The sequence below is a fragment of the Giraffa tippelskirchi genome, chromosome 5 (genome assembly GCF_054371585.1).
Source record: "Giraffa tippelskirchi isolate mGirTip1 chromosome 5, T2T-mGirTip1v1.2.pri, whole genome shotgun sequence".
Taxonomy (NCBI): Eukaryota; Metazoa; Chordata; class Mammalia; order Artiodactyla; family Giraffidae; genus Giraffa; species Giraffa tippelskirchi.
In genome coordinates, this window is record NC_137279.1 from 113,459,544 (window position 1) to 113,480,659 (window position 21,116).

General features: G+C 33.7%; 1 protein-coding gene across 9 annotated transcripts in view; it reads left to right on the plus strand.

Annotated features, from left to right (window-relative positions):
* The window catches only part of WDR47 (WD repeat domain 47), a 58,717-nt gene that overhangs the window by 20,045 nt on the left and 17,556 nt on the right, over positions 1-21,116 (plus strand). For 3 of the 9 annotated variants that reach the window (XM_081487161.1, XM_081487160.1, XM_081487162.1), the window contains 7 exons: positions 835-1,001; positions 1,655-1,920; positions 3,146-3,229; positions 7,113-7,197; positions 8,769-9,571; positions 13,226-13,349; positions 19,234-19,412. In XM_081487161.1, coding sequence (XP_081343287.1) covers positions 3,207-3,229; positions 7,113-7,197; positions 8,769-9,571; positions 13,226-13,349; positions 19,234-19,412 — 1,214 coding nt within the window. In that variant the 5' untranslated portion in view covers positions 835-1,001; positions 1,655-1,920; positions 3,146-3,206. Of the gene's footprint in view, positions 1-834; positions 1,002-1,654; positions 1,921-3,145; positions 3,255-7,072; positions 7,219-8,768; positions 9,572-13,225; positions 13,350-19,233; positions 19,413-21,116 lie in introns of all 9 variants that reach the window. The other 6 variants (XM_081487156.1, XM_081487158.1, XM_081487159.1 and 3 more) reach the window with 3 other exon arrangements.

Below are 21,116 nucleotides of genomic sequence, written 5' to 3' on the forward strand. Positions count from 1 at the left end.
ACTCGGTGATCTATATATAGAAGAAATTTAGTGCTCACAATTCTAGATGCTAGGAGTCAGAGGTAAGGGTGCTAGCATGGTTAGGTTCTGTGAGAGCTCTCTTCCTAGTTGTAGACTGCTGAGTCACGTTGTATCCTCCTAAGAGAAGGCTAAGCTAGCTTTTTGGGGTCTCTTTTACTTTTTAATTATTATTATTTATTTTTTAATTAAAATTAAATTTTAATTTTTAATTTTTATTTGGCCATGCCGAGAGGCATGCAGTATTTTAGTTCCCCAACTAGGAACTACTGGTTGCCCCTTGTGGTAGAAGCGTGGAGTCTTAACCACTGGACCACCAGGAAACCGCGGTGTCTTTTACAAGGGCACTAATGCTAATCGTAAGGGCTTCGTCCTCATTACCTATCACCTCCCAAAGGTCTTTCCTCCTAATACCATCACTTATATGAATTTTGGGAAGACACTAATGTTCAGACCATAGCAAATATTATGAACCTCCATTTACCTATTACCCTACTTTAATAGTCATGATTATTATTTTTTCTTTACTTCTTGCCATGTGCCTTTTGTATTATTTTGAAGCAAATCTCAAACTTCATATCAATCTGTAATTCCAGTGTATATCTCTCGAAGATAAACACTTAAAAAAATCATAGCTATAGCTATATCATACCTCAAAGAATGACTTGGTTTTGACAAATATTACATTAATTTCACTTTGAATACCTGTACTAATTATTTCCAAGAAACTTGTTATGTGTAGTTTCCATGTAGTTAATCGTGCTTAGAAATAAAACAGTAGAACTAATTTTTGTTTTTATTTTGTTTAATATTTAGGCTATCGACATGACGGCTGAAGAAACGGTGAATGTTAAAGAGGTTGAAATCATTAAGCTAATCTTAGATTTCTTGAATTCAAAGAAGCTTCACATTAGTATGTTGGCCCTTGAGAAGGAAAGTGGAGTCATAAATGGCCTATTTTCTGATGATATGCTTTTCCTGAGGTATGATTTCATGATCACTGTAATCATTCTAAGAAATGTTAAGTATTAATAAGATAACAAGTACAATATAGGTAGGTCTTTATAATCATGAAAAGTAAGTATAATTTTTTAATGTTTATTATTATAATGAGCATTTACAAAATAAAGTTTTCTGTAGAATATTTTCAGTAGTAAGATCCAAAGATTCATTAAAAAGAGTCACAACTCTATTATGATTGTGGCATCATGTAAAATTAAGAAAATTAAAATTAAAAAATTAAGAAATCAGAGAGGGTAAACTTAAAATATTTCTGAAATATCTTTTGTAGCTGTAGAAATAAAACATACTCATATAAACATATTCTTTGTAGAAAATATAGAAAAATAAGGAAGAAAAATCACCTCACCATCCACACATAGTTTTTGATGCATATTAAAAAAAAAACCCAGTGATTCTGTTTTGCGTTTATAATTTGTATCCTGCTTTATCCGTTAACATCATAAGAATTCTCTGTGTGATTATACATTTATGCTTTTAAAGTTTTCAGTTTACTTAATTTCCTAATAATTTCCCTATTTTTTAGACAATTAAATTGTTTCCAGGTTTTCTTAAATGCTCTACTGAGCATCTTTCATACATATGACTTTTTCTGTATCTTGGATTATTTCCTTAGAACAAGTTTCTTGGAGATGGAATTGCAGAGAAAAAGGAAGTTAACATGTTTGCCAAAATGGAAAGCTAAATATATCCTTCCTTGAATTGGATGGAAAAAGAAAAACCCAAATTTCCAGACAAAAATGTATTCTGTGCTTATGTGGTACCAAATGTCCTTGACAGGGAGTACAGATTCTTGGATATGTAGCATTTTGTGAAATGAAAATGAAGTGTTTCTAACTCATGAAGAAAGAACTTTTTAAAAAGCTTTATTATATCAGGAAAGTTTATTTAAATTCATCGCACTTCCCTGTATTTGATATTATGAATGTCACCGAGCCCTAGGGAGCTTGGTCAATGATATGTGTAGCAGGAACCAATACTAAGGCAGTATTCTCTGGGCTTTGTCTTTCAAGCATTGCTATTCCTGGAATTTAGTAGTGGCTCTCTGATATCCCTCTGCAGAAACCCATTGATTTGTGGTGGAGTTTTACTGGTCTAAGGTGAAATGCAAAGAATTAAAGAATAGTAAATTTTTCATTAAACTAAATGTGTATTCTTCTAATGTATTCATCTTAAAGGGCTCGCCTTTGAAATTATATCCTTCCTACTTTTTAAGTGTTAAAATGTCCCTTTATAAAATGATTATGTTATATATTGTGATTACTTTTTATTACTATTCATTCTTTATAGAATTTTAAAAGTTGGCAATCTTATGTAGATCTTCTTGACTATTTCTTCCTTTTTAAATTTTCTGTTCTAAAAATGCATAAGTAGGGAAATAACTTTTAAGAAAGAACAGTAATCTAAAAGCCTTATAACTTTTGGAAGTTCCCATAGACCACTTAAGTCAGAGAAACCTGATATTATTCATTACTGTTTTCATTCTCAGGATATAAACTTTAGTGTTAAATGCCTCCAAGATGTTGAAGTCACATTTAGAGCAGTTTTTCAGTCTTAGTACTGTTAACATTTTGTTGTGTGAGTGTGGGAGTTGTCCTGTGCATCGTAGGATGTAGGATATTTAGCAGTTCCTCTGACCCACACCCTGTAAATGCTGGTCACACCCCAGTTGTTACAACCAAAAATGTCCCCACACAGTGCCAGATGTCTCCAGGGGGCAAAGCTGCCCCAAGTTGAGACCCACTGACTTAGGGAGACTGGGACATACTCACACACTGGCCCCTAAATAATACAGAATAACTTTAAACTGTAAGATTCGTGGGGAAATAAATAAACTTTTAGATTTAGTTCTATGTTTTTACATAGGTGAAGAAAAACACATTTTAGAGTGAGGAGTGGGTGCAGGTTCACAGATTCTTCTCGAATAGCATATATTGTTACAAATAATTTGTGGGAAAAGTTAATTTTATTATAGTGGTTGAGGAATCAAGTAAAATGTTAATCTTATTAACTGCTTTGTGATGTTCTAATGGTATCTTGTCATCTATTCTGCTTTTAATTGGTGTAACACAAATTTGATAGCATGCATGGATTTTTCTTTATATAGGCAACTAATCCTTGATGGTCAATGGGATGAAGTTCTTCAGTTCATTCAGCCTCTAGAATGTATGGAAAAATTTGACAAAAAAAGGTAAGATTTCATCTGAAACTTTTTAGTATCTTATCATTGGTAGAAGTTTAGCAAGACAAAGCAATAAACAAAAATTTAATAATAAGACTGTTAGCTTTCCTAGCACATAGTACCCTCAGTCCCATTGAGTTGGAGCACTTCTAGAGGACAGCTTGCGTGTACTTCAGTTAGTTGACTATCTGATATATAAAATTAGTCAACATTGTCTACATATAAAACATCACAAGGGCCTATCTGAAGCAGTTGTTTCTTCGTAATACTACAAAGATTTTAAAGATGTCATTCCATTGTTTCCTGACCTCCATTATTTCTGACAAAGGGTTATTGTTAATTCTCTTGTATATAATGTTTCTTTTTTCCTTCTTCTACTAGCTGCCTTCAAGATTTTCTCCTTGTCATTAGTTTTCAACAGTTTGATTTAGATGTGCCTAAGTGTGATTTCCTTGTATTTTTCTTGCATGGGGTTTACTGAGCTTTTTGGATCTATAAGTTTATGTCTTTCATCAAATTTGAGAAGTTTTTGGCAGTTATTTCTTCAAAAATTTTTTCTGCTCCTTTCTCTTCTCCTTCTAATTATATAGTATTAGATTGATATTGTTCCACAGTTTTGAAGCTTTGTTCCTTTTTTAAAAACATTTTTTCTGTGTATTCTTCAGTCTTGATTTACCCTCAACGTTTATTGACACTTTCTTCAGTTAGTAACCTGCTCATAAACAATAAATTTTTCATTTCAAATATTGTACTTTTTGTTTGCAGAATTTACTTTTATTTACAATTTTTCTGCTGAGATATTCCTATCTGTTCATTGTGACTATATTTCCCAATAAAGTCCTTGAACTTATTTTTAGTAACTGCTTGTTCACTAATAGTTCTTATTTGCTAATTCCAACTTCTGGGTTATGTCAGGCTTGGTTTCTATTGATTGCCTTTTCTCTTAACTGTAAGTCACTGTTTTTTTTCACATGTCTCATCATTTTTTAAAATATATTCTGCACATTGTGGATTCATTGTTGAAACTCTAGATTTCTGTTATCTTCTTTTGAAAATTATTGATGGGGAATATACTTTGTTATGCTCATAATGCAAAGTCTGTCCCTCACCTAACAGACATCAGTTGAAATCTCTGCTCAGTTATTTAACCTTCAGTCTGTTGCTTTCCCTGGGCTCTTTGGAGTCTCCCCTGCATCTTCAGTTTTAGGGATGGCCAAGGTTTTAGGCACAGTTTATACAGTAGATTATGATATATTTTTCATTGTGGTTTCCTCTTGTTTTGGATCCTCCTACCCTCTCTACCACTTTTCAGCTATTCTGGCATACCAGACCTTTTTCTGACTTTTCAAAAATCTGTAAAACTGCAGCTTTCTGCTTGAGTTTTAGCTCACGCTGTGTGGATTGGGAAGTACCTCAACTGGAAGGCCCTATACCCTTGAATCTCACTCCCTAAAGTTCCCTTTTTTCATGTGTTGACTTCCCTCTAGTTGTGCTAGCCTTTTTTTTTTTTTCCTTTGGTGCTTTCAAATAGTTTTTGGGTTTTATCTAGGGTTTAATTGTTATTTGCAGAAAAGTTAGCCAGATACAAATTACTCCACCATCGTCAGAAGTGAAACTTCGTGTTAGTTTCTGATTCTCCATAATTCATGCTGTTTGATACTTCTTTGCTTTTGCACATTGTTTATTTACCTGGAATACTGTTTCTTACATCATCTTCTGTCTTTACATAGCACATGCTTGATCATCTTCCAAGAGTCAGTTCTTGTAAGACCCTCACCATTACTTGTAGACTTGGTTTCATACTACTTCAAAATCTTTCTCTGTGTTAGTTACTCAGTCATGTCCGACTCTTTGAGAACCCATGGACTGTAGCCCTCCAGGCTCCTTTGTCCGTGGAATTCTCCAGGCAAAGACTGCAGTGGGTTGCCATTCCCTTTTCCAGAGGATCTTCCTGAACTGGGGATTGAACCCGGGTCTCGTATTACAGGCCGATTCTTTACTGCCGAGCTACCCAGGAAACCCAAAATCTTGGTGAATCCTATACATATTCCATGGAAGTTATTTGATGATTCTCTTTTTTTTTGTTTTTTAAATTGAAGTACAGTTGATTTATAATACTGTGTTAGTTTCAGGTATATAATAATGATTCAGTATTTTTGCAGACTATATTCCATTATAGCTTATTACAAATTCTCTGTGCTATACAGTTGTCTTTGTTGCTTATCTGTTTTATGTATAGTAGTTTGCATTTGTTAACCTCATACCCCTAACTTATCCCCCGCCACCAACTTTAGTAACCACAAGCTTGTTTTCTATGTCTGTGAGTCTGTTTTGTGTATATATGTATATTCATTTATGGTATTTTTTAGATTCCACATATAAATGTTATCATATAGTATTTGTCTTTTCTTTGACTTATTTCAGTAAGCACAATATTCTCTAGGTATATCCATGTTTTTGCAGATGGCAATATTTTTTTTTCTGCTTCCTTACATGATTTCTTTTTTAAAATTTTTGTTGGAGTATAGTTGATTTATGATGTTGTGTTAGTTTCAGGTACACAGCAGAGTGATTCAGTTATACATATACATATGTCCACTCTTTTAGATTCTTGTCCTGTGTGAGTCATTACAGAATATTGAGTAGAGTTCCCTGTGATAAACAGTAGGTCCTTATTAGTTATCTGTTCTATATTTAGTAGTGTGTATATGTCAATCCCAATCTCCCACTTTATCCCTCTTCCCCTTTCCCCACTGTTAATCATAAGATTGTTTTGTACATCTATAACTCTGTTTCTGTTTTTTAAATAAGTTCATTTGTATCATTCTTTATAAGATTTCACTTATAAGTGATATCATGTGATACGTGGCCTTCTCTGACTTACTTTACTCAGTGTGACAATCTCTAGGTCCATCTGTGTTGCTGCAAATGGCATTATTTAATTCTTTTTTATGGCTGAGTAATAGTTCATTGCGTGTGTGTATACATACACACCACAACTTCTTAATCCAGTCATCTGTTAATGCGCATTAGATGAGTTGCTTTCATTAGATACCTTTCTTCTTAAAGGCAGGGATTTTGTTTTATCGGCGCATATTTGCTGTTACAACAATGGTTGTAAGAATGACTATGAAGGTTCATTGTTATTTTCTTTCAGCCCTTAGAAACACTTTTCTTTAAAGTGCTTACGGCACTCAACATTTTTTGATTCATAGACAAGTCAAGTAGACTCTCTCTTTTCCCTCTCTGTAAAGTGCCTTTTAAAAAGTTTTAAATCTACATAAAATCTATTTTATGGCTTTTTAGCAGTGTTATTCATTTCATTCTACCCTTTCAGCTCTATTTTTATAAGACTTTTCTCATGTTTGAAAAGAAAAGACATATTTTGGGAAATAAAATATCTGGAATATAAAATATTTTGATTTCATGTTAGATGACTTTTGACATCTTCCGTAAAAGCTTGATTGTTTGCTTAGAAATAATATTTCAAATAAAAACCCTTCCTTTGAGTATTAAATTGTGATTACTTGCTATATTCTAATTATGGCTTATGAGTGATTGAACACACACTCACACATGGCTTCATTGTGAAGATATTTTAAGAATTTTCTGAAAGCAAAGTTATTTACAGTAACTAGTAAGTACATTTGATTTATGAGACATTGGGAAGTTAATTTTTTAAAGTCTCTTTTAAAAGGAATAATTGATCCTATAAGAAACACTTGGCCTATTTTGCTTTAGGAGCTTGAGTTTAATTTCTAGTCATTGACACTGCTATAGTGAAAGGCAGTGAAAGTGTTAGTCACTCAGTTGTGTACGATCCCATGGACTGTAGCCTGTGCTATAATTCAGCTTTTAATCATTTTAATGTTTCATATTTTATTTTTCACAGGTTTCGTTATATTATCCTGAAGCAGAAGTTTTTAGAAGCCTTATGCGTTAACAATGCAATGTCAGCAGAAGATGAGCCCCAGCATGTAAGATTTTTATTCTTGAAGGTTTGCGCCATAGTCTTGTTTCAGTCATAAGTATTCTCTTCACTAAAACAAAAGATTAGTATCATGAGTTAAAGTTTTTATGAGTAGTGGTGGGGCAAGATCTGTTGTTTTATAGGTGTAGTATTTTCAATCTGTAGTGCTTCTGAATTTGTTCTGTGATTTAGGTAAAGATGATACACATGAATGGCTGTTTGGTTGGAGAGTGTGCGCCCCTCTTGTTTAAGGTGATCAAGATAGCCGAAGATGGTTTGACTTGATGACTATATCATTGCTTCTTTTCTTATCCCAGAAGTGGATCATGTTTACCTCTTCTTTCTGTCTTTTCAGTATTTTCTTTGATCCAGAGGTTTGTTTTTCTTTTTTTAAACCCTTTATTTTTTGGCTGTGCAGTACAACTTGTAGGATCTTAGTTCCCCAACTAGGGGTTGAACCCAGGCCCTTGGCAGTGAAAGCACAGAGCCCTAACCACTGACAGCCAGGGAATTCCCCAGAGGTGTTTCTTAACAGAATGTTTATTTTTTAATGACAATTTAGATTTAATGATATTAAATTCTTTTTGGTTAGACAGTTACTTTTAAAGTTTTAATATTAGTATTGTTGCATCCAAAACCAAAGAAATTTTATTAAGTGCTAGTAAGTAATCATTGATAAAGTAGAGAAATGCTTGCCAGGTAATGATGTTTAAAGGTGGAAAGAAGTACTTCCCTGGTAGTCTAATAGTTAAGACTCAGCATTTCCACTGCAGACGACTTGGGTTTGACCCCTGGTCAGGGAACTAAGCTTCCACATGTCAAATGGCATGACCAAAAAAAAATGTGGAAAGAACACTGGAATATGAATGAGTCAATAAGAATTTTCATTCTGTCTTTGTCACTAATCAACTGAATTACTTAGGGTAAATCTGCACCCTACCTTTTCCCACAGGTAAGATATAGAAGCTGTGCTATGCAAATTCTGAAGTTCCTTATGTCACTGAAAGCTTATGATCCTAAGATAATATTCACTATACAAATTACTTTGTCTTTTAGCTAAGCTTCCTTTTGTTCTATCTGCACCATTTTTGTAAAAGTGAACTGTAGATGTTGCCTTTCTTGATTTGCTTTCTTTCCCCACACACATTTGTCCTAAGGCAAGTTTGAGAATGGCTCTTTTGCTTTTTGGGTAAGCTGGAGTGATGGCAGGCTATAGTAAACAGTTGAATATTGGCATGCTTCAGTTTCATTGCTAGAAAACATAATTATCCTCACTCTTAAAAATTATGCATTGAAAATGATAGTATAAAGTCTGAATTACCTTACTTTTTTCTAGGTAAAAGTTTAATATGCTAATAACCAAATTTTAAAATCTTTATTTTAGTAGTAGAAAACATTTTGATTCTTCACTTGAAAGTTGTTATATAGCCTACCATTATATGCGTATTCTTTGACACTAGTTTATCCCTTTGCAATTGAACAGTTTGTGAAAGTTTATAAAGTATTTTTGAGTAAAATACTTTCATTGTTTTCACATCTCATAGGATCTCTCTTTATAGCACTTGTTTTTTTTTACAGCTGGAATTTACCATGCAAGAAGCTGTGCAATGTTTACATGCCCTGGAAGAGTACTGTCCTTCTAAAGATGACTACAGCAAGCTCTGTCTGCTTTTGACTTTGCCTCGTTTGACCAATCACGCTGAATTTAAGGACTGGAATCCCAGCACTGCACGAGTTCACTGCTTTGAAGAGGCTTGTATCATGGTTGCAGAATTCATCCCTGCTGATAGGAAGCTAAGTGAGGCTGGTTTTAAAGCAAGTAACAATCGTTTATTTCAGCTTGTAATGAAGGGCCTACTTTATGAATGCTGTGTAGAATTTTGTCAAAGTAAAGCAACAGGAGAAGAAATTACAGAAAGTGAAGTACTACTTGGAATTGACCTCTTATGTGGTAATGGGTGTGATGATTTGGATCTGAGTTTATTGTCATGGCTCCAGAATCTCCCATCTTCGGTCTTCTCTTGTGCTTTTGAACAGAAAATGCTTAATATTCATGTTGACAAACTTCTAAAACCCACAAAAGCTGCATATGCTGATCTTTTGACACCTCTTATCAGCAAACTTTCTCCCTATCCATCATCTCCAATGAGAAGGCCTCAATCAGCTGATGCCTATATGACCCGCTCTCTGAATCCTGCTTTAGATGGCCTCACTTGTGGACTGACCAGTCACGATAAGAGAATCTCAGACCTTGGGAACAAAACTTCTCCAATGTCACACTCCTTTGCTAACTTCCATTATCCAGGAGTACAAAACCTCAGCAGAAGTCTCATGCTTGAGAATACAGAATGTCACAGTATTTATGAAGAATCCCCTGAACGGTAAGTATTTGCTTATAAAAACTGGCAGATCTCCATAAGTGTGAGATAATCTAATTGGGGTGTGTGTCTGTGTTTTCTAAATCTTCAAGTCTCTTTAGTTGAAAGTTAGTCTTTAAAACTTTATTTTTAAGGAGTTTTAAAAATTTTGATAATCAATATTATCCAGGAAAATCTTTATTTTTATGTCCTGTATTATCATTTTGCTGGTTATAAGGCAGTGCATATATATTAACAAATTTTGGAAATATGAAAGATTATCAGTAAGAGAATTAAAATCCCAACACAATCTCACACTTAGATGACCAACGTTTTTCCTATGAATATGTTTTTAAAAATTGGGAAGGTGCTATATATATTTTCATACAATTTGCTTTTTTTTGCTTTATAGATCATGAATTGTTCCCATATTCTTAAACGTTTATTGAGGTCAGTGATTAAGGGTTATGTGCATTATTCCTTTGTATGACTGTATCATAGTTTTATCTAATATTGTAGAAGAGTAGATGGTTTCCTGTAAATACTACTATATTGAACATGTATATATATAAGAATCTCTGATTATTTCCAGTTATCTTTAGTAATTCTTTATATATATACACACACACACACATTCACACTCACACATAAGGAATTTAAGTGTTAAAACCACCACTCAGTTTTTCTTTCAAATCTGGCATGAAATAATAATTTCCTGATTAGCAGTTCTTTATATTAAGGCTTAAGAAACTTCCTGTCTCAGTTTTCCAGGAATCCCATTGGGACACATGGCTGGTTTCCTATACTCAGAGTTGATACTATGAATCATTACTATTGACTGTAATAAATTTATTAAAAGAGCATAAAAATGAAAACTTTTACTATTCACATAGGATAGTTGACAGCATTCTGATTGAGGAAGAAGCACTGGGCTTGGAATTTCTAATTAAAACAAGAGGAGATATTTAGTTAAGGCATAAGAATTACAGGATAAATATTTATGGAAGCATTTTCTGTTAAGTTGCTGTGAGATTGTTGGGGGTCATGGGTGTGATTTTCCTTAATGTACTTTAAAGAAAGAAGAGGATTCTAGGATCAGTTAAGTGAGGGGACTTCCTAAAGCCTAGGGTGATTTCGTAAGGCATCTTACTGCTCTGTATTTTATATTTGAAAGATAAAGATGATATCTAGTGATGAAAACGAATGAGTATAATTTAATATAGGGCATCCTATTATTTAAATCCTGAAGGAATAGAGAATCTTGAGTATTGGTAGAGACTATCTTAAAACTTTTCTTTGACTTTTCAATCCCTTTAGAGAAAATTTTTGCTGTCTGGGATGCTGAGCTTCTGGGAGAACTAGTGACATTTTTCTGAGTATATGAGATGATAGGAGCTTCTTGATCAATATAATGAATAGCATGTTTGAAATTGTGCACCAGTGGGATTGTCTTTATAGAGAAAAAAACCCACAAAAATCTAGCCAAATTTGACTCTACATGTGCTGTTTCCTGTGTAAAGAAAGTACTAGTAATTGATAATTGACTGAATAAAGATGGAAAGAAGTGAAGTTATTAATTAGACCATTATAGAGGGGTAAAACGTAACTTGTCAAAGCTAAGTAATACATGTGTTTTTAGCTAAGCAGTAGTAATAACCCAGAAAACATCTGTCATGTCTCTCAAGTTGGAAAACTTATGAGGCAAAGCATTGTAGAACAGTGAGTAGAACATGGTCTTTGGAGTCAGACTACGGTTTGAATAGTAGCCTTGCCATTTTCCAGCTGCATGATCTTGGAATGTTACTTAATCTCTCTGAGCCTCAATGATCTCCTCTATAAAACAGAATGTTGACTTGTAGAGTGAGATAAAGTTCCTAGCAGAGTGGTAAGCATGTGCTTGGTACTTAATAAATACAGATTTCCCTCCATCAGGGCTCATACCCTTGGAAAGGACAGTGTGTCAAAAGGGCTACTAATAACATGTTATAGAAGAGCTATTTGGCTGTTGATAAAGTATAAAAATTTATTTTGGAAAAAGTTTACCTGGTTTTGGAAAATGTTTTAGGTATAATTAGAAAATATGAAAAAAAAAAAGAAAATATGGGAAGCTCAGATCAATTATGTTAAAATGCCACATAAAGAGACTTTTGCTTGTGGTAATATATGTTGGAATTCAGTATTTATTTAAAAATATTTGATTGTCTACTCTGTGCTAGCACCATGCTGCATCCCCAGGATATAATGATTGAGTTACTATGGTGAAGAAGATAAAATACACAAGAAAAGTTTATAAAAGAGTGTGTAGTGTTTTGAAGGATATCTTTTCACTTGAACAGAAAGCAACTCAAAATAAAAAAGGAAGAAAAAGCAGTTGAAATATGCAAGCCGTGACTATGCAATATAATGGTCTCAAAATTAAATGGTGGGAAAAAAAATCTATTGCCAGACTTGGGCCAGCATTGGATTTGGAGTCCAAAGACCTGAATTCAAGTCCTAACTTTATTTACTGACTATGCAGTTTTGGGAACATGCCTTTTTTGAGTCTGTGTGCTTGTCTGTGAAATGGGAGTTTTAATCTATTTTACAGGTCACTGTGCAGATTAAATGAGATAATGTATATTGAAGTGCTGTATAAATTGCAAAATTAAATGTTACTTAATAAAATTGTTTTATTCTATCTACACAGTTAATAATTCTTACAGATTCTACTTTTGGATTAAAATGGATTTTCCTTTGGTCATTAGCAGCTTACAGCACAGTCCTGTAACTGAAAACTCTTCCCAGATCTTTCTACTTCCTCCTCAGGGTGCATGTGTGTGTATATATGTCTAGATATTTGTGACTACTAGGCTCCTAGCTAATGGTACCTTTCTGAAGATGACTATCTAGCTCTGCTTTCCTAAACTGTAGACCTCTATTTTAATGTCTTATATACTTATGCCTAGAGAGGTTATTATGAAGTCATCTCATAATCAAATTAATTGAAGACAAAATTCACTTTACTTTTGTACTTGTTCCCATGGTATCTGTTACTGATAGGTAATCTTTGTGAATGTGGTATTTGTCATCTTTGGATAATGTTAGTTATTAAAATTTTTAAACAGCGTAACTATGAAAAGTAGAAATTGCCAGTGTCTAAGAAGACGACAAGGAACAACCTGACATAAGACATCAAACTTACTAATTAGTATACATTAAAAATATTTGAAAGATGTTTTACTTTTATGTTAAATGCAAATAAATCAAAGAAAGCCTTTTAATAAAATCTCAACTATTCTTAACTTTTTATTGAAATATATTGGAGAAAAGAAAATTGATGTTTGGATAACAGAAGAACAGATTGAGTTCTTTAAGAGAATTTAGGCTTTAGGTCATTTGACCTATTAATTTGTAGATAAAGCTGAGCCACAGAGAGTGTAAGTGATTTCCCAAGGCCACACATACTATTTTAGATGGGAGTCCCTACCCTCCTTGCTTAATAATCCAGTGCTTTTTCATTATTAGCACATTCTATTTTTTAAAATTCCTTACATATAGTACTTAAGAGAAAAAAGTAAAGTTTAAAATCTGTTTTTGTGCATTTAATATATACTTAAGCTAAATATGCCTCTTTTAAATTAAAATTTATCTAAGTGCATTACATTTTTCTTTACTTCTTTTTCATTTGTTACCCCACAGTGATACACCTGTTGAGGCACAGAGACCTATCAGCAGTGAAATCCTGGGCCAGAGTCCAGTTTCAGAAAAGGAGCCTGCAAATGGAGCACAGAATCCAGGACCACCTAAGCAAGAAAAAAATGAGGTAATGTTTACTACATCTCAGGTCTTTAAGAGTTATCCATTTTGTAAGAAGTAATACTATTTGCTTGGATAGAATTTTAAAAGAATTTTCTGTTATTTCAGAGGAGGAGAGAAAATACCTAGATTTTCTTATTAATTAGATCATTTCTCCCCTCTTCTTTAAGAATTTGTAGTGTTTTTTTTAAATTTTTTAGTTATCATTATATATTTTAGAGCATTTTTTTTTTTTTTATTTTAGAGCATTTTTAATGTATGAATTGATTAACAATTTAAAATATCACAGTTGACACTGCTTCTGCATGTTCATGTAATTGAATTCGTATTAAAAGTAGACAACTTGTATTTTAAGATATGTGCTCTATATTTTATTAAGTAGATTTAATGAGCAAGAAATTATGACATTTATAATATAGAATAATACTTTATCTCTGCTTCCCTGCTGGCTCAGCAGTAAAAGAATCTGCTTGCAATGCAGTAGATGTGAGTTTGATCCCTGGGTCGGGAAGATCCCCTGGAGAAGGAAATGGCAACCCACTCAACTATTCTTTTTTAATTTTTTTTAATAAAAGTATTTATTTATTAAGCTGTGCTGGTCTTCATTGCTGCGTGGGCTTTTCTCTCATTGCAGCGAGTGGGGGCTGTTTTCTGGCTACTGTGCACAGGCTTCTCATTGCAATGGCTTTTCTTGTTGTGTAGCACAGACTCTCTAGGGTGCGTGGGCTTCAGTAGTTGTGGCTCCTGGGCTTCCAGCACACAGGCTCAATAGTTGTGGCACATGGTCTTAGCTGCTTCTCAGCATGTGGGATCTTCCCAGATCAGGGATTGAACCCGTGTCTCCTGCATTGAGAGGTGGATTCTTTACCACTGAGCCACTAGGGAAGCCCCCACTCCAGTATTCTTACTTGGGAAATACCGTGAACAGAGGAGCCTAGCAGGCTACAGTTCATGAGGTCACAAGAGGTGGACGTGACTTAGCAACTCAACCATCACCACCACCACACCTTAAGCCTTTAGAGTTCTAGTTTATTTTTCTGTGGTGCTTTGAAAAGGAAATTGTACTGTGAAATAAGGTGCAAATTTTATCATATATATAATATCCCACTTATGAGGAGTGAGTAGGTTTAATAAGTTGAATAAGTTTTTTTTGTGTTTGACTAAATATTAAGAATGAGGTTGAAAAATTACCCTTAAGTACATATGGATATGTACCAAACAACAGTATCCCAAAATATATGAAGCAAACATTGGCAAAGCTGAAGGGAGAAATAGGCTGTTCTGCAATAATAGTTGGAGATTTTAATACCATACCTGCAGTAATGGATAGAATATCTAAACAGAAGATCAGTAAGGATATAGAGGACTTGAGCGATGCTATAAACCGGTTAGCACTAACAGACATCTATAGAGCACTCAACAGTAGTGGAGTACACATTCTTCTCCAGTGCACATGCAGCGTTCTTGAGGATAGACCATATCTTAGGACTCAATACATTTTTAAAGATTTAAAATCATGTAAAGTATCTTCTCTGACCACGGAGGAATGAAGCTAGAAATGAATAACAAGGAAAATTTTTAAATTCAAAATTTGAAAAAATGAATCAACACATACATAAACAACCAGTGGGTCAAAGAAGAAATCACAAGGGGAAATTAGAAAACACTTAGAGACTAATGAAAATGAGTACAACGTAACAAATATACAACAAGCTTATGGAATCAGCAAAAGCAGTGCTCAGGGATAGATTTGTAGCTGCGAATGCTCACATTAAAAAAGAAGAAAGATCCCAAATTAATAACTTTGTGCCTTGAAGAGCCAGAAAAAAGAGCATGCTATATCCAAAGCTTGCAGAAGGAAGGAAATAATAAAGATTAGAGGAGAGAGAAATAAAAGAGAAAAGGGAAACAACAGGGAGAATCAACAAAATCAAAAGTTGGTTCTTTGAGAAGATCAACAAAATTGATAAACCCTTAGCTAGACTGACAAAAAACCAATAGCTAAAATAAATAAAACTACCTTACAGGGCTTCCCTTACAGGTGGCACTAGTGGTAAAGAACCCACCTGCCAGTGCAGGAGACACAAGAGATGTGGGTTTGATCCCTGGGTCGGGAAGATCCCCTGGAGGAGGAAATGGCAACACACTCCAGTATTCTTGCCTGGAAAATTCCATGGACAGAGGAACTGGTGGGTTACAGCCCATAGGGTCGCAGAGTCGGACACGACTGAAGAGACTTAGCATATCTACCTTACAACAATAGAAAGGATTATAAGAGAATACTATGACCATTTGTAAACCAACATATTAGATAACTTACTTGAAGTGGACAAATTCCTTAGAAGCAAATTACTAAACTCACTTGGAAGAAATAGAAAATCTCAACAGATCTATATTGAGTAAAGAATTGAATCGGTAATCAAAAAGCTTTCCAACAAAGGAAAGACTAGGATCAGATGACTTTACTGGTGAATTCTACAAACATTTAGGAAGAGTTAACAATAATCCTCAAAATTTTCTGAAAAATAAAAGAGGAGGGAACAAACACTTCCTAACTCATTCTATGAGTTCAGCATTACCATCATAGCAAAGCCAAGTGAAAATATTAGGAAAAAAAACTACAGACCAATATGTATTATGAATATATAAGCAAAAATCAACAAAATACTAGCAAGCCAAAACCATTAGCATATTAAAAGGATTATGCATCTTGACCAAGTGGATTGATTGCAGGATGCAAGCGTGGTGGTTCAACATAGAAAACTTTCAGTTTAATAATCATATTAATAGAATGAAGGAAAAAAATAAACAACATGTGATTGTCTCAACTGATGCAGAAAAGACATTTGACAAAATCAAACACTCTTTGCTGTTAAAAACTCTCAGAGAACTAATAATAGAATGGAACTTACTCAGCATGGTGAAGATTATTTATGGAAAACCCAAGCTAATATCATACTTAATGGGGAATTGACTAAAAGCTTTCTCTCTTACGATCAGGAACAAAGATAAGAATGCCTCCTTTCACAATTGTTACTTCAACATTTATTACAAGTTCTAGCCAGAGCAGTTAGACCAGAAAAATAAATAAATTGGGAAAGAAGAACTAAAGCTGTCTCTATTCATAGATGACATGAATATTATATATCATCAGAAAGAATCCACATGACAGCTATTAAAGCTTATGAACAGGTTCAGCAAAGTTGCAGGGTACAAGATCAACATAAGAAAATTGTTTGTATTTCTGTATACCAACAGTGAACAATCAGAAGAGGAAATTAAGAAAGCAGTTTTGTTTACAGCAGCATATAAAAGGATAAAATACTTGGGAATAAATTAAGGAGGTGAAAAATTTGTATGCCAAAATCTACAAAACATTACTGAAAGAAGTTAGAGAAGACCTAAATAAATTAAAAGACATTCTGTGTTCATGAATGGGAAGATTTAATACTGTTAAGATGTCAGTACTACCCAACATTATTTACAAATTTCATGTGATTCCTGTAAAAAATTCCATTGTCTATTTTGTAGTAATGGAAAAGCTAATACTCAAATACTTGGAATTGCAGCAGGCCTTGAATAGTCAAAACAATTTTGCAAAAAGAAGTACAAAATTGTAGGACTCAAACTTCATAATTTCAAAACTTACTATAAAGCTACAGTAATTAAAACTGTGTAGTTCTTGTGTAGGCATATAGACCAGTGGAATAGAATAGACTGAGAGGCCAGAAGTAATTTCATATATCTGTGACCAGTTGATTTTTGGCACAGGTGCCAAGTCTACTCAATGGGGGAGAAATAATCTTTTCAACTGATGATGCTAGATAACTGGATTTCCACATGCAAAAAAGGCAGTTGGACCTCTGCCTCACACCATATATAAAAATTAACTAAAACTAGATCAACAACTTAAGTACAGGACCTACAAAAGTATAAAACTCAGAAGAATACATAGAGATTAATCTTTACAACCTTAGATGTTGTAATATGTTCTTAGGTATAATACCAAAAGCTTAAGCAACAAATGCAAAAATTGAATGTCATCGAAAGTAAAAACTTTTTTGCATCAAAGGACGTTATCAATAAACTGAAAGGACAGCCTCCAGAATGGGAATAATATTTGCAAATTATTTATCTGGTAAGGTTTTAATATCTAGAAAATAGAAAGAACTACTACAACTCAACAATAAAAAAATCCAATTTAAAGAAGGAGTTGAATAGACAGTTCTGCAAATTGGCCAGATGTCTATAAATGACCAATAAGTAAATGAGAAAAATGCCTAACATCACTTGTCGTTAGGGAAATGTACATCAAAACCACAATGAAGTATAACGTCACAATTACTAGAATGGCTAAGAGGCTAAAATCAAAGCAGTAGAAAGTAATGTGTTAGTGAGAAAATAGAGAAATTTGAGGCCTCATACATTTCTGGTTGGTATGTAAAATGGTGTAGTCACTGGTTTCGTGGTACCTCAAAAATCTAAACAAGAATTACTATATGACCTAATCATTTTACTTCTAGGTATATACCCAAAAGCTTTGAAAGCAAAGGCTCAAATAGATAACTGTACATCCATGTTCATAGCATCATTATTAACTGTAGCCAAAAGGTAGAAATAACTCATGTACATCCACAGGTTAATGGATAAACAAAAGTGATGTATCCCTATGATGGAGTATTACTCAGCCATAAAAAGGAATGAAGTCTGACATATGCTGCAACTTGGATGAACCTTGAAAACATTGTGTTAAGTGAAATAATCCACACACAAAAGGACAGATATTGTATGATTCCATTTACATGATATATCTAGGATAGGTAAATTTATAAGACAGAAAATGGAATAGAAGTTAGCAGGCGTTAGGGGGAGAAGGAAATGGGAGTTATTGCTTAATGGTTATAGTTTCTGTTAGGGGTGATGAAAATTTTTGAGACTAGATAATGGTGGTTGTGTAACACTATGACTCTAATGCCACTGAATTGCACACTGAATGGTTAAAATTACAATTTTTATATTTATTTTACCACAAATTTTTTTTAAAGGACGTAGAGATAGTTTTGTTTCAGAGTTATTGCTGTAAGTTATGAAATAGAGGGGGACCATTACTGTTACGTGGGAAAGGGAGATAGTTTTAGCTTTAGTTAGTCAGTCACACAGGACTCTGTAAGTGTTGGCCAGTTTTAGAGATGATCCAGTTCATATGATCTCTGTAATTTGACCACACTGTAGCTTGACAGAAGGGTCTTTCTTTCTTTGCCAATATTGGAATTCACTGTAATATCTAAGTCCTTTAAGTTGACTACTACATAGTTATTTTAGAAGAATGAAGTAGGAATGTTGAGACTGCTGAGTTTAACATCTATTTATTCTATTTTCTTGTGAAGAGCCATTTGAATTAAAGTGTTGTTTTTGAAGGAAATTTTATAAGCTTCCTTCCAGAGTAACCTATTAAGCCACAATCCACTTACATGCTTAAATTTTGTTAGACAAGGTTACCATTTTATTATTAAATATTAATGTAGTCCCTCAGTATTTTTTCCTAGTAATATAGATTTGTGCTAGTCTGTACATTTGTATTCTATATTCATGTCGTCTTTGTGATAACTGTAGTCTGTTTTTATTCATGTTAGTCAGGTGTCCAGGATGATCATTTCTTTTGGTCAGTCATTTACTGTGGAATAGAGCAAATTAATTGCTCTGATCTATTTGACTGTTAAGACTCATGCGTACTATGTCATTTTTCAAAGATCCAATATATTAAGTATTTTCTGATTGTTATTTGTAGCCATCTATATGTTTTATGCAGCACTTATGGAAGTTACTGTTGAGTGATGACATATTCAATCATAGTCTGCTCAAACGTATTATTTTTTTTTAATATTTTTAAGCTTCGAGATTCAACAGAACAGTTTCAAGAATATTATAGGCAAAGATTGCGCTATCAACAGCACTTAGAACAGAAGGAGCAACAGCGACAGATATACCAGCAGATGCTGCTTGAAGGAGGTGTGAATCAGGAGGATGGTCCTGATCAGCAGCAGAATCTTACCGAACAATTCCTTAATAGGTCGGTCTTTTAGTTACTTTTTTAAATATGAGGAATTATTTAAAAGCTATTAACAACATGCAGTAACTGCTACTTTCTGTGTGTAGTTTGAAATTTCAAGGCTTTTTAAGTGTTTCAAGTAGTGTGGAGTTACATAATCTCTTCAGTCACAGAAGTCTGAGGTCTCATCCAGTTTTGTCCTCCTTCTGTTAAATGGTCTTTAACATCTGAGCAAAGGGAGCGGTGAGCATGGTGGTTTCAGCACACAGGCTGAAAGTGGACTGCTTCTGGATCTGGTCATGTCCCTGGGTAGCTGAAGACCTAGGGGAGATTACTGTCTTCCGTTTGCTTGTTTCCTCATCTATTTCACAGGGTTGCCATGAAGATTAAACGAATTAACCTACGTAAAGTACTTAGAACAGTACCTGGCATAGAGTAAACACTATATTAAGTGGTAGCTGTTATTTTTATTGTTATCTTGAGAGCTTAAGTTTTCAGATTTTATTGAATTCAGAATATTAAAATGATTCTTTCTTATTAATTTCTTCCAAAATGTATGAACTTATTATTTTTGATTATAGGAGGTAAATACATGGTAACTTGTTTTTTTTTAGAAATCTGTAAACCAGAATATGTATACTTAATTGAGCTAGAGTTGTTGGAAGATTTAGTTAACATATATTAAAAAATTACTAAGAATAATTTCTAGCATATAGGAGGCATGCCGTAAATGTTGGCTGTCGTCATGATTTGGAGTAGGAAATGGCAACCCACTCCAGCATTCTTGCCTGGAGAATTCCATGGACAGAGGAACCTGGTAGGCTATTATATAGTCCATGGGGTTGCAAAAGAGTCTGGCACGACTGCGCACATGCACATGCATGCATCACCATGATTATAATTGGGCAGTACAGTGGTGACTGTCCTTACTTGGTTCAGTAATATTGGAAGTAATCTGCTTGACATTCTGTGTGTTGTGCAAGTCAGTGAGCCTGAAACTGATCCTGTCTTCAGACCTTCACACAAGGAACATTTATAGTGGTATCTAGAGTCTAGGTAGTCCTCTGAACATTCAATTTGAAGATCATTGTCTTATCACCTCTGATCAAGTCAGTGGCTTATCAGAATTATACTGATATGATGAACTGCTACTTCTGGTTCTTGGATGTTGTCTTCATATCAGTAAAAGTCATGGTTGCAATTTGACTTCCTGTCTTCTTTTTTAGTGAAAGCAGATACTTAACATTGTCAGAACATAAAGTGACAAGGTTCTGTGATTCCAGTAGTATGGATATCCTTGCTCAGAAAAAAAGTTAAACTATTCAAGATGGTTTATTTTTCCTTAAAGATAATTATAAATAGAATTCATTGTAATAATAGAATTCAATATAGATAATAGAATTCATTATTTTAAAATTATAAGAATTTTTTCTTATAATTTAGGTTCAATTTAGGGCATAACAACTGTTCTCAATTTCTTTAGCAATTAGAATTTTAAATTATACTAAAGGTAAGTATGTTATAAAAATCCATAGAATAACCAGGTCTGTTATAAATATCAATGGATGTTTATCCTAAACTTTTATAAATTAGTTTCATGTAAAATTTCTGTTGTTTTCTTAACCTTTCCTTATCTATTATTTTTTCTAACTCTTTAAAATAATACTTTTATTTGATCCTTTTTTCTAGACCCTCACTTTTATGTACCAGGACATTAAAGTATCT